The 14,592-nt window shown below is 41.7% G+C and overlaps 1 protein-coding gene across 1 annotated transcript in view; it reads left to right on the plus strand.

Moving 5' to 3' along the window:
* The window catches only part of LOC117389682 (neuropilin-2-like), a 174,885-nt gene that overhangs the window by 51,262 nt on the left and 109,031 nt on the right, over positions 1–14,592 (plus strand). Inside the window, exons 4-5 of the mRNA XM_033987394.2 lie at positions 3,922–4,149; positions 14,374–14,529. Coding sequence (XP_033843285.1) covers positions 3,922–4,149; positions 14,374–14,529 — 384 coding nt within the window. The remainder of the gene's footprint in view (positions 1–3,921; positions 4,150–14,373; positions 14,530–14,592) is intronic.

A 14,592-nucleotide genomic window follows, 5' to 3' on the forward strand; every position in this document is an offset into this window, starting at 1 on the left:
AAAACCTCAAATTATATGAAAAGTACTTTTTATACTTTTCAGTCCAGTTCGAAAATGTAGTGAAGTAGAAGTAAAAGGTATCCACTGTAAAATTGACACTTAAAAATTTTACTTAATTACAGTACTTTATTACTTGTACTTTGTTGCCTTCCGTCACGAACGGGGTGGGATTAAATAAGTGTACACTTCTTCCCACATCCCTTTTGAGAATGTTCAATGTTTTTTGTGGAAGATAATTTATTTTATTTTATGGACTGTAATGACATGTACTACATGATTTATTTATATACTCAAATAAAATTCAAAATTCAAATTCAAATCACTGATAATATGTTATGTCAATTAATAGAGTTCATTATTATTATTATTTTTTTAAGTAATGGCATTTGATTTTACGGGTAACAGAGTGGCAACTAAAACAAGTCAACATCTTCCTGCCCTCAATTCAATTAAACATTATCGGGCTATATAATGATGTCATCTGAAAACCCAACAAAATACAAAACACAAAATCAGAAACAAGGAATACTGCAGGCCGGAATAGTACACCACATGCATCTTTATTTCCGTTTTTAACAGATGGAAGTGCAAAGAAAAGAATAGGAAATGAGACAGTGGGAGGGAAGAGAGAGATGGAGAGACAGAGGATTCAAAGAGCCACCGGAGGAGAGGAAAAGAGAGCAGCGGGAGGGGGTGGGGGGGGGGATGGGCAGGAAAAAGACTTCAGGGGAGAAAAAGAGGGGGGCAGGAAAGGGGGTATGGGTTTAAAATGAGGAGTTGTGAGTTATTTAGTTATGTATTTTATTATGATGGCTATATAAATAAAAAAAAAAAAAACAAGTACAGTTTTGTGATAGTTGGATGGAGAGTAAGTAAAAAAGAAAGACACCTTTTTAAGGGGGAAATTTGAAAAAAAGAAAAGAAAAAAAAGAAGCTAAATATGTAAATTTGCGATTGATTGCATGCCATTCCTTGTATTTGTGTTTTGGATTTGACAATTTTGATCTTGAATATTGCAATATATGGATGCCTTGGCAGAGGTCTACACACTAGGAATGCTTAATGTTTGTTTTGCTGTTTAAGTTTCAAAATAAATTGTTATTATAGGGCCAATATTACACTATTTTCTAATCTGTGTTATAATGTTGTTTCCTCATCAAAAACATACCTGGTTGTGTTTTGTTTCATTCACACGTTTAACACACAAACCCTGCATACTTAGGAGTTCTTCCCTCAAACAGAAAAGACTTTGTTCCACCTTGTGATGCCATGTGATAATACAGGAAATGCTCCACTGTGTTTTAAACTTCATACAATCATTTGGATAATGTAATATAGGACCTTCAAGTTTTTTTGTTTTGTTTTTTTTTTTTTCTTGTTTTTTTCTACAAAGCAAATTTTTACACCCAAACTGTTTCTTATATATTTTGTTGCATTATGAATTACCTCAAAACAAGTGTATATCGATTCACTGTGCCCACGGGGAGCATCTACTACCAAAAGGAGGGCACAAGTGTTTTGTCGCTGCTCACGAACATAGACTAATGAGACAAGAACCAACGCGGCGCCGCTACGGGACTACTCAGGCGGATCGGACCACGCATAGACAGAAAGTACACTGTAGAGACACACACATACACATATAATACACTAGAGTGCACATGGTCTCAGTCACGCACTGGTCTGGTCTCTCTGACGACCTCCGCGGGGGGCCCAGACACAGAGGAGCGGAGGAGGTGGAAAAAGAAGGAGAGGGCATGAAAACAACAAGAGGAAAGTGGAGCGGAGAGAAGGGGGGAGGGGGTCAAGGGGCGGAGCTAAACTGTCTAGGAGATGGGTGAATAGTGAGTGAAAAACATGCTTTTGGTTAACTTCACACGCACCTACATTTTTATTTTTGCTATTTTTTAAGTGATTTGTTCTATAAATGTTTTTTGTTGTGCATATTTTTGAATAACAATTGCCACTTTTTTCTTATTAATTTTCTATAAACATAATATTGTTGTTTTTATGTATGTGCTTGGAGGAGCCTATGTTTCCTTCTTGATTATAATAATAATAAATCCTCAATAGACCCTTAATATTTACAATATCAACTTATTCAATATATGAAAGCTGGAACAATATATTTATCGTGGACACTTTTTTTTTCAAAAAATTAGGAAGATTTTTGTTATTTTGGCTGTAATACACTAAGATTTGGGCAGTAGAGGATTGAATAAGTCATTTCTATGGCTAATTATTGCTTCATTTGGCTATTTGTTTGTTGCAACTCGGGTCTTTTGATCATACTGTGTATTTAGTTTCAATATAATCCATTATTACAATATATGTCTATAGCAATATAGAATTCAGAATTTGTTATTGTGACAAGCCTAATCCTAAATTGTCAAATAAAAATTAGAGGTGGAGTAGATGTTTATATCAGCCTATTCATTATTTGTGATAATCATATTGAAATCAACCTCCAACAGCTTCTATTATACTGTATAATTGTGCATCTCTCTTGAATTCTTATGAATAGATATTGGGTCAATATTTCTCTTGGATCTCTTTTCAAATCGTAGGAGGTTATATTTCATGCCAAATATAAATTACAAAACTTAAGTGGCTCTGTGCACAGCAGTCCCCGGCAACCTCACTGTTAGTGTCACTACTTTCTGCCCAATTTTATCTCCATGAGGTTTTTAATGATAAGGTAGTGGACAGGAGGTGTGGGTGGAATACTTCACCACAGGACACACTAATGTTTGTGTCTCAATGCTAACTCTAATGCTAATTTTAAGGCATAATAAATATTAATACAACACAACAAACTGAAGTATTCTACATATAAAAATAATTGGTAGCCTTTATTTTCATAAATTAGACTTATTTAGGTTCATTATTTTATGGTTTTCTGATTTTAATAAAAGTTACTATGTTGGAGACACACCATGCCGCTGTACACTGAGCCTATTTAAGTTTCAGTTTTTACAAGTTGAAACATTACTACCAAGCAATTGTTGTTTAAAGATACTGTATACAGAATTTACACAAATCAACATTTCAAATATCCATACTAAGTCCCTTCCTATAGTTTGCCAGTGTGTTTCTGCTTTCACTTTCTCTTCATGCAATCCCCTTTAGACCACCCCCCACAGCACACACCCAAACAAACCGGACAAAAGTGGGTTAGTGACCATAATAAGAGGCTTACTCTATGTCTCTGTGTCTGGGGCTGTCACGCTGGTTTGCTCATATGCATGGCTATTGATAAATATGACTACTACTACATGCATTGTCTGGGTATGAGATTTGAACAACTGGGATAATTTAGTTATGTCACGGCATTTAGTCCCATATCTAATAGTCCCATATCTGTCTAATCTAAAAAGAAAAGGACATTTCTTATGAACACTTTTTTCCCCTTTAATATATTCTTGCTTCACTAGCAATTGCAGATTTTGTCAGTAACATTACAGCCCTGTTTTCCCTGATTTTTTTTTTTTTTTTATTCGGATCTATTTCTTCTTAAGCTAAGTCTATTAAATTATTTTTGGAAATATCTCAAAACATTTGTTAAATGTTAAAATGCAACTACCATCTATATATTGATACAACATTACATCATTACACCTCTAGATCTCAATTTAAATGTGTTGTACCTGTAATAATAATTAATAGAAGAACAAGTTTATTTTAAATGGTTTGCAGTGGTCCAAAGTCTTATACCACAATACGTTTCTAAGCACTTTTCACAACTTCCACATCCTGGTTCTCAGATAAAATGCTTTATACTTAAAATGAGACATTTCATTTTCACCTTAAGAGCTCGTTTCACTATATATCTGTAGTGGGGGGAGACACAGGCCCTATAGATTGCTGTCATTTCACAGTAATTGTAATGCATTTTGAACCATTCTTCCTTGCCTCTTGCAGGTTCAGACTGCTCCCGTAACTTCACATCTCCAACGGGGCTGATCGAGTCTCCTGGCTTCCCTGATAAATACCCACACAACCTGGAGTGCTCCTTCATCATCATTGTACCCCCCAGCATGGATGTGACCCTCAGCTTCCTGACCTTTGACCTGGAGAATGACCCCCTGCCGGGCAGTGAAGGCGACTGCAAGTACGACTGGCTGGAAGTGTGGGACGGGCTGCCGGGAGGTGAGTGAGACTTTTATTTGTCAATGAATTCACTTATTTCAAAGCAACTTGTTATTTTAGTAATTATGAGCGTTCAGCACGCTCATAATGTGGAAAACGAGTAGGAACAAATCTGATAAACATGAATTTTAAAAACTTGGGGTATTGCCCGTCACAGTAACATATTTTGACATTTGATATTTTGCTGAAGTAAATATAGTAAATAAGGAAAACTGTAAATAATAGGTGTATTAGTTTCAGTGTAGTTAGCTCCTCTTTTCAGATAGATCAGGGGTGTCCAAACTTTTCTCATTAAGGGGCACGTATAAAAACATAGACAAAGCTGAGGGCCGATTGAGGGCCATAGACTGGTCACAATACAGTGAATACTTCAAATCTGTGTGTTTATTACAAGTTAAACTGAACCACTAGAGCTTTATTCATGCTTAAATCCTCAAAGGGATGCATTAAATATTTGATTTTTAGAAATGTACAGTAAAAAGTACTATTTAAGGTAATATGGGCCAATTCACATAGAAGCTTGAGGGCCGATAAAAATTGGTCTGAGGGCCGCATTTGGCCCCCGGGCCGCAGTTTGGTCATGCCTGAGATAGATATAAGACACTGGCCAGAACTGAAGAAGCGGCTTGAATGAACAGCAAAAAGTCTTCACTCAAAGAATGTTTTGTCCAGGTGACAGATTTGAATTTTTCCTTTTACTAACAAAATTCTATGTTACATTGCATTAAGCTTGCAAAAGTTTCTGATCTTAAATTTGTTCCCCTAGCTATACAAAATCCACAGTTAGAGTTAGATGTTCTCCTTTCTTCCCACGTTGTTATTGACTGCGGTGTAGTAGCACTATTTTAGTTGCTGTGTGTCGGTAGATGAAAGCTTACGGGCAGCATGTTGGCAACTGTGCTTCACAAAACCAAACTTTCATAGAGTAAAGACAAAAAAAGAAAAAAAACTATGGAAGAATAAAAAGGATACTGCTGCTGGTATAAGGTTTGTAAGGACAAACTTAAAATACAGCAAACACTTGGAAGTGGTTTAAAGATTTGTGGGAAGTGAAGGTAAAATGCCTGGAAGAGAAAGGGTCAGAAGGAAGGTGGGTAGACATGAGGGTCTGAGGTCTTCAGGTGACAAACACATACTTGAGTTAATTTTCATCGTACTAAACTGAAAGTATTGGTGAAAAGAATTGCCTGCTGCTATCACACAACATAATGAAATCAAAAGTTACATCCTGCGTTTATCAACATAACTTACAGCATCAAAAACAGAGCTGGGTAGAGTAGCCAAAAATTCTACTCAAGTATGAGTAATGTTACTTCAAAATATTACTCAAGTAGTACAAAGTAGTGGTACAAGAAATTACTCATTTAAGAGTAACGTTAATTGTAAAAATCAGAGACAAACCAAATCACATCTGAAGGAGTGGTACAAGAGAAACAAATGATATTGTCAACATAAAGCTTTTGTCACTTGTAACCTTACTCACAGTGGGAGGAGTTAACAAAACTTTCACTTAAGAGTACTGTTACTACAATAAAACTACTGTTTTTTTACTCAAGTAGAAGTACTTTGAAAAGCTACTCAACTAATTGCACATGAGTAAATGTAACTGAGTACTATATATATATATATATATATATATATATATACACATCTCAGTGGGAATATTTAACTTTACTATGCAATGTTTTGTAGCCCATAGCAACTAATCTTGAATCCAGCCATAGTGAAAGTGTCGTAACGTCTGATGAGAGGGATTAAAAAGACAGAAATCGGGGAAAGGTTTAACAGTGTTTATTTGTAGGGGTGCAAGTGCAAAAATTATGGTAGATCAATCGGTGAGTTGGAAGCGGGGTGTTTGCCGTGGTCCAGAGGACAGAGTGTGAGCAGCGGAGACTGAGACAGGACGAACAGTAGTGGTAGAGAAGAGCAGGGTCGGAGGCAGGAGGCAGGAGAGCTGAGTGGGTCCATGGAGCAGGATCTGGTGAAGAGCAAAAGTATCCAGTTTAGCAAAGTCAAAAAGCGAAAAAACATGAACCGAGCCAAGCAGGGAGTACCACAGAGATACACAGTGCTGAATGTAAGGTCTTGGCCCCTCTTATCCTACCCAGGTGCAGCTGATTGTAGATTAGCTCCAGGTGTGCACAGGAGGGGCCAAGCTCTCTGCCCCAGCTCCAGGCTCAGAAACAGAAGGGAGGGACAAAATAACAAAAAAGGGCAGGAGAGACAGGGATCATGACAGAAAGTACCTAGAAAGAAAAAAAGTATTAAAAAAGTTCAAGCATAGAAAAATGGGTCAACCACATGTCAGATAAAATACAGATGCAGGAAAGAAGACTACACAAAATACGATAAGTTCAGACGGAAATTAGCATTTTGGACAGGAAGGAGGATTGTAGATTAACTTTAAAAATGTAAATGGCTAAAGAAGAAGAAGACATGATAAACATGATGTGCTTTTAAGAGAATCAAGTTTAAAATATGGACGACAAGCTTTCAGGAAATGGACAAAAATAGGAAATGTAATCATGGAAAGTACAATTGAGTGAGTGATGCAACAGCAATCAAGGTTTTATATAATGTAATCTACAATGCACTCAGTTTAAATGCGATATTAGTATGACCATTAGCCTAATAAGCAGATCTATACGCAACACACTGCAATCAACCTTTTAGTAGATACTAACCATTGCAGACAAAGGCTGTACTTAACCAGGGCTAAAACAAGTCTAACCCAGGACTAAACCAGGTCTAAGCCAGGACAAAACAATCCCTTTCCAACTAAGACTGAAGTATACAAACCCCCCAAAAATTAAGTTAATCTACATAAAATACCAATGCTATTGTGTCTAAATCATATTTATTTATCTTTATACAGGGAGAGCCCAATGAGAGCACCCGGACTCATGGGTGCCCTGTTTAAGATACTGAAAAAAAATATAAATAAAAAATAATGATAATGTTGTCAAATGCCATCCATCCATTTTCTTCCGCTTATCCGGGGCCGGGTCGCGGGGGCAGCAGTCTAAGCAGGGACCCCCAAACTTCCCTCATCCCAGACACGTCCTCCAGCTCCTCCGGTGGGATCCCAAGGTGTTCCCAGGCCAGCCGAGAGATATAGTCCCTCGAGCGTGTCCTGGGTCTTCCCCGGGGCCTCCTCCCGGTGGGACATGCCCAGAACACCTCCCTAGGGAGGCGTCCAGGAGGCATCCTGAGCAGATGCCCGAGCCACCTCAGCTGGCTCCTCTCAACGTGTAGGAGCAGCGGCTCTACTCCGAGCTCCTCCCGTGTGACTGAGCTCCTCACCCTATCCCTAAGGTTGCGCCCAGCCACTCTGCGGAGGAAACCCATTTCAGCCGCTTGTATCCGCGATCTTGTCCTTTCGGTCATTACCCAGAGCTCATGACCATAAGTGAGGGTAGGAACGTAGATTGACCGGTAAATCGAGAGCTTCGCCTTTGGGCTCAGCTCCTTCTTCACCACAACGGACCGATACAGCGACCGCATCACTGCAGATGCTGCACCGATCTGCCTGTCAATCTCACGCTCCATCCTTCCCTCACTCGTGAACAAGACCCCGAGATACTTGAACTCCTCCACTTGGGGCAGAGACTCACCACCCACCCGGAGAGGGCAAACCACCTTTTTCCGGTCGAGAACCATGGCCTCGGATTTGGAGGAGCTGATTCTCATCCCAGCCACTTCACACTCGGCTGCAAACTGCCCCAGTGCCTGCTGCAGGTCTTGGCTCGATGAAGCCATCAGGACAACATCATCCGCAAACAGCAGAGATGAGATCCTGTGGTTCCCGAACCAGATCCCCTCCGGCCCCTGGCTGCGCCTAGAAATTCTGTCCATAAATATAATGAACAGAACCGGTGACAAAGGGCAGCCCTGGCGTAGTCCAACATGCACCGGGAACAGGTCTGACTTACTGCCGGCAATGCGAACACAGCTCCTGCTCCAGTCATACAGGGACCAGACAGCCCTTAGCAAAGAGCCCCGGACCCCATACTCCCAGAGCACCCCCCAAAGGACACCACGAGGGACATGGTCAAAGAGTATAAAGCTGGTCCAGTGTTCCACGACCGGGAAGAAAACCACACTGCTCCTCCTGAATCCGAGGTTCGACTATCGGTTGGATTCTCCTCTCCAGTACCCTGGAGTAGACCTTACCGGGAAGGCTGAGGATTGTGATTCCCCTGTAATTGGAACACACCCTCCGGTCCCCCTTCTTATACAGAGGGACCACCACCCCGGTCTGCCACTCCACAGGTACTGTCCCCGACCGCCACGCGATGTTGCAGAGACGTGTCAGCCAAGACAGTCCCACGACATCTCGTCCACCCCCGGAGCCTTGCCACCGAGGAGCTTGCTAACCACCTCGTGACTTCAGCCAGGGTGATGGACGAGTCTGCCTCCGAGTCCACAGTCTCTGCTTCCTCCTCGGAAGACATGACAGGGGGATTGAGGAGATCCTCAAAGTATTCCTTCCACCGCCCGACAACATCCCCAGTCGAGGTCAGCAGCTCTCCACCCGCACTGTAAACAGTGTTGGTGAAGCACTGCTTCCCCCTCCTGAGGCGTCGGACGGTTTGCCAGAATTTTTTTGAGGCCGTCCGATAGTCCTCCTCCATGGCCTCCCCGAACTCCTCCTAACCCCGAGTTTTTGCCTCTGCAACCGCATGAGCCGCGGCCCGTGTGGCCCACCTGTAATCATCGGCTGCCTCAGGAGTCCCATGAGCCAACAAGGCTCGATAGGACTCCTTCTTCAGCTTGTCGGCATCCCTTACTTGCGGTGTCCACCACCGGGTTCGGGGATTGCCGCCACGACAAGCACCGCAGACCTTACGACCACAGCTACGAGCGGCCGCATCGACAATAGAGGTGGACAGAGCCACTCGGCCCACTCGGAGTCCATGTCTCCAACCTCCCCCCGGGATCAGGGAGAAGTTTTCCCGGAGGTGTGAGTTGAAGACCCCTCTGACAGAAGGCTCTGCCAGGCGTTCCCAACAGACCCTTACGATACGCTTGGGTCTGCCAGGTCTGTCCGGCTTCCTCCTCCGCCAGCGGATCCAACTCACCACCAGGTGGTGATCGGTTAACAGCTCAGCCCCTCTCTTCACCCGAGTGTCCAAGACACGCGGTCGGAGATCAGATGACACGACAACAAAGTCCATCATCGACCTCCGAGCTAGAGTGTCCTGGTGCACCGATGGACACCCTTGTACTCGAACATGGTGTTTGTTATGGACAAACTGTGACTAGCACAGAAGTCCAATAACAAAACACCACTCGGGTTCAGATCAGAGAGGCCGTTCTTCCCAATCACGCCCCTCCAGGTGTCACTGTCGTTACCCACATTGGCGTTGAAGTCCCCCAGGAGAACAACGGAGTCCCCAGTCGGTGCACTGTCTAGTACCCCTCCCAGGGACTCCAAGAAGCCCGGGTACTCTGCACTGCTGTTTGGCCCGTAGGCCGACACAACAGTTAGAGACCTGTCCCCGACCCGAAGGCGCAGGGACGCGACCCTCTCGTTCACCGGAGTTAACCCCAACACGCAGCAGCTGAGCTGTGGGGCAATGAGCAAGCCCACACCAGCTCGCCGCCTCTCCCCGCGGGCAACACCAGAGAAATGAAGAGTCCGGCCCCTCTCAAGAAGTTGGGTCCCAGAGCCCAAACTGTGCGTGGAGGCGAGGCCGACTATATCTAGCCGGTAACGCTCAACCTCCCGCACAAGCTCCGGCTCCTTCCCCCCCAGCGGGGTGACATTCCATGTCCCCAGAGCCAGTCTCCATGTCCAGAGATCCGGTCGTCGAGGCCCCCGCCTTCGACTGCCACCCAGATCTTCATGCACCGGCCCCTTACGGATCCTCTTGCAGGTGGTGGGTCCACATGAGGATGGCCCCACATCACTCCTTCGGGCTGAGCCCGGCCAGGCCCCGTGGGGAAAGGCCCGGCCACCAGGCGCTCGCTGTCGAGCACCTACCCCAGGCCTGGCTCCAGGGTGGGGCCCCGGTAATGCCGGTCCGGGCGACGTAGCTTGTCTTGATTGTACTCATTTCATAAGGGGCTTCTGAACCGCTCTTAGTCTGTCCCGTCTCCCTGGACCTGTTTGCCATGGGTGACCCTACCAGGGGCATGAAGCCCCCGACAACATAGCTCCCAGGATCATTCGGGCACTCAAACCCCTCCACCACGTTAAGGTGGTGGTTCAGGTTAGGGGTGTTGTCAAATGTTTATAGCAAAAGACAAAGTTTAAATCTGTCAACTGGACAAATTGTTGTTCTAGTTGACAGATTTAAGCTTTGTCTTTTGCTATGGATCAGACCTGGATGAAAGGGAGTTTACACAGACATCGTTGTCAAATGTTTGTCACCAGATTATTAAATTGCATTTTTGAGACCAAATATCCAATTTTGCATGTACCTGAAATATATTCCATTTTTGGGAAGTAGAGTAACCAAAAACATGTTTTGTTTTTCCATTTAATTTCTGTTTAGGCTTATATCATTATGTGATCTTACCTTTGTGTAGTTTTTGGACCAAAGTTCAACAAGCAAGTGAGATATTCAGGCAGTTGATCAAGTAGTCCCTTATAAATACATTTTAACTGATAGAATATAAAAGAATGTTAACTTTCAGCCGCCATGGTAATAATGTGTGTTATTTTCAGCACCTGTCAGTGATTGTAATATTATGCGTGATCATTGAATAACCCAATTAGAGGAGTGCAATATAACATTTATTTCATTATTGCATTACCAACAGCTGCCATAGTATAAGCCAGCTAGAATTACACTTATTTGCACCAAGTCACACACTGTATGTCAAAGTAATTAGCCAGTCATATGAACCCAAACAATCTACTATGAACAACTGAACTATTATTGGCACCAGTGTCACCAATGGAGAATTTTCCCATATGTCTCTGTTCAGTTCTCTCTGCATCTGTCAAAACCAATTGGAAATGAATGATTGCAAGTCATTCTACAGTTACAGTATCACATTGTGGACAAACTCATATCACACTATATTTATACTCATAATAATGGCAATACCTCAGAGATGGAACGGTAGTAAATTCACTTAACAAGATTTGTGTTTTTGGTAGTCTCATTTTTACAACATTCTCTCAGAATAACACTCCAACTGCTACCATTACTGTAATTGAAACAGCTCAAACTACTACCACCATTAAAGCGATTAAAGCAAAGAGAACACTGTATATAATATGTAAGACTACTTGATAGACTGCCTGACTATCTGACTTGCATTTTGAACTATGATATGGTAAAATTTAATACAAGATCTTATGATTGTCTACGTCCAAAAACTGACTGCACCAGAACTGAAATGGGGGAAAAAAAGCTTTTGGTTATTTTGCTTTCATACATAACATGCAAAGCTGGATACATTGGTGCCACTAATGCACTTTAATAATCTAGTAACAAACATTTATATTCACACCCACACCTATTTTTAATGTTTTAAATGGACCTATGTAGTTATTTGTTTTGTTTGTTTATTTTATATATGAACAGGGCACCCATGAAAAGGAGAGTCTGAGTACTGCCATTGCACTCTCCATGTATAAATTAAGATAAAATTTAGCTTACTTCTTATCTGCCATTATTAGTTTCAGTGATTTGAAACAAGGCATTGATCCGATCCTGCAATATTATGCAGTTAAGTAATAGATCTGTCGGTTCAGTGATAACTATGCTCACATTGATAGAGTCCCTTATTTTTGTTATATAAATAATAAAATAATGCTAAAATGAGTTCTGACTTTGTCTTTCTATGAAATAGTTCATATCAAAAATACATTGACTTTGTTCATAATAAATCCTTTAGCACTGCAAAACACTTATTTTCTAATTCATGGGTAAATGTGCTATATCCATTGACCAAACAACAGTACAGATCTCTGGCTACTTCACATTGCTGGAAAAGCCATCTCTCTTCATATCAATACATTATGATACAATCTGGTTTGAAGCATGTTGCAAAGGTCATACAAGGGACAAGCATGTCTTCTGCCAGCTGCCTGCCTTTTGGTCTCACTCATAGACTGAAAAAGAGGTGAACTAAGGGAGTGTGACGTCACTCGTAGTGTTCAGCTCCAGTGAAGTGAAGTACATCAAGGCTAGCAGTTATAGTGGCAAATTTGGAGCCAAGTTCCATATTAGGCATTTCCACTGTGAGTATCATGGCAACCAAAGAGCCAATCTGGAGCAAGGCTGTTGAAGGTAACGTCCCTTCCTGCCCACTCCCTGCCCACTCCCTGCTAAAACAGCGATGCGTGAGGCTTGGCAACGCTCTCAAACAAACCTGCTGCTAATGAAAGTTGGAGCAACCTCGGGGAAAGACACTGCCTGATTTGTCTCTTATTAATGTTCATATATTGAGTTGCAAACACAATAGCCAAATAAAAATGCCAGGATCATTTAGAGTGGGTTAATACAAACATTTTAAGACCAGAATGACAACCCTGACAGAAGCATTTGCAGAGAGACAATTTTCCGATGTAAAGTGAATTGAAGCCATAGTTGATGGAGCCGGAAGCACGCCCATTTTCACTTCCTATTTGGAACGTGGCGGCTAGCTGGTTAGCTATGTCCATTTAAATATACGATCGATGATCTCACTGCAAAAATATGCAAAAATACAGCGCTCTACTAGGGTTGTTAAACATATAGATCAATACTAAAAAAGTCTTATTCACAGGGCAGAAATGAACCTTTCTTACACGTGCAAGACCCCATACACGAGTACACGCCCATGGACCACTGTATTGTGACAACACTGCTCTACTGGTTGTCCTTGTTATTTTCTGGACACATATTGAATTCAACTATTGTCCCTTCCACCACTAACATTTTTTTAGAAGAGTTATTACAGTTATTTGCTCAACCGATTTCAAATATCCCATCCAGTCCAAAAGGGAGGTAAAAAATCAATAGTGTAGAACAGTTGTTGGTTATTTTCTGCAGCCTCCTACTCCTCCATGGGCTTTATAGTCATGTTGTGTGGATAAATGTACTGCGTTACCACCCCCTTCCAACGCCCATGCACATAAATCTAGCCCTGGATTGCGTTGATCTTTTTGTGTTGACGCATACGAGTTGTGGTATTAGAAGCAGAGACAGCAGACTTATCATTTAGACACTGGACACTCACAGATAGAGATGTTGTATTGTAAAACTATGGTTGATGGGCAATGGATTTCTAGTGGGATTTCTCAGACAAGCACATAAATTGCTAGTAAAACTAAAACAAATGAATAAAAGAAAATAGATTATTAAGTGAAGAGATAGAAAAGGAAAATTAATGAAAATCCATCAGTCTACCCCAGGGCAGCTGTGGCTATGATAGTAGAGTGTGGAGTAAATGAATAGTGGAATTGTTAAGTGCCTTTGATCATCTTCTTCTTCTCTCCTCCTTTTTCATCTCCTTCTTCCTCTTCTCTCCTCCTCCTTTTTCTTCTTCTTGTTCTTCTCCTCCTTTTTCTTCTTCTTCTCCTCCTCCTTTTTCTTCTTCTTCTTCTCCTCCTTCTTTTTCTTCTTCTTCTCCTCCTTCTTTTTCTTCTTCTTTGTCTTCTTTTTCTTCTTCTTCCTCTTCTTCTTCTTCTTCTTCTTCTTCTTATTATTATTATTGAATAGAAGTAACCAGTTATAAGCAGACCCCTAACAAAAAACAACAACAAATATACAGATAATACGATGCATAGGGAGACTACCAAGCACCAAGATATCCTGTTTCGATAGAATAATAAAAAAAACAATAATAAAAATGTGTACCTTTAATGAGCCCCAACAGTCAGTGGCTCTATATCACAGTGGTCTCGAATGCAAATGTGATTTAAAAGCTTCAATTTAGCATGACCTTTTCTGACTAAATTATTGCATTGTATCTGTAAATTATTGTCTTTTGTATCACTATTCAACTCCCAAACAAAGTGACAACAAGTTTATTATACTCTTCCTGCCTCTTTTATTGTGGTTTGATTATATGCCAGATGCCCTCCCAACCAGCCAATTCTTCACACAGGCACAAAGAACTTGCGATTCAAACTGTCTACCTGCCTGTTAGTGGGTGAACATTTAACCCACTGCTCAACTATTATCCTACATACTGTGAATGCTTGGGCTTCTCACACATTTTTTCCAATGTGTTGGAATGTATAACGCAAATGGCAAAACTAACTATTTTCTATTATTGCAGTGGGCCCTCTCATTGGTCGATATTGTGGGACCAGAGTACCTCCTGAGATCCAATCATCCACCGGGATTTTATCATTGTCCTTCCACACGGACATGGCTGTGGCTAAAGACGGCTTCTCAGCGCGCTACAACATGACGCATAAGGAAGTTAGTGAAAGTAAGAATCAGCCTGTACCCTTTTAAATAAGGAAACTATTTTACAAGTTGCTTAATTTATTTT

The sequence above is a fragment of the Periophthalmus magnuspinnatus genome, chromosome 21 (assembly GCF_009829125.3).
Source record: "Periophthalmus magnuspinnatus isolate fPerMag1 chromosome 21, fPerMag1.2.pri, whole genome shotgun sequence".
Taxonomy (NCBI): Eukaryota; Metazoa; Chordata; class Actinopteri; order Gobiiformes; family Gobiidae; genus Periophthalmus; species Periophthalmus magnuspinnatus.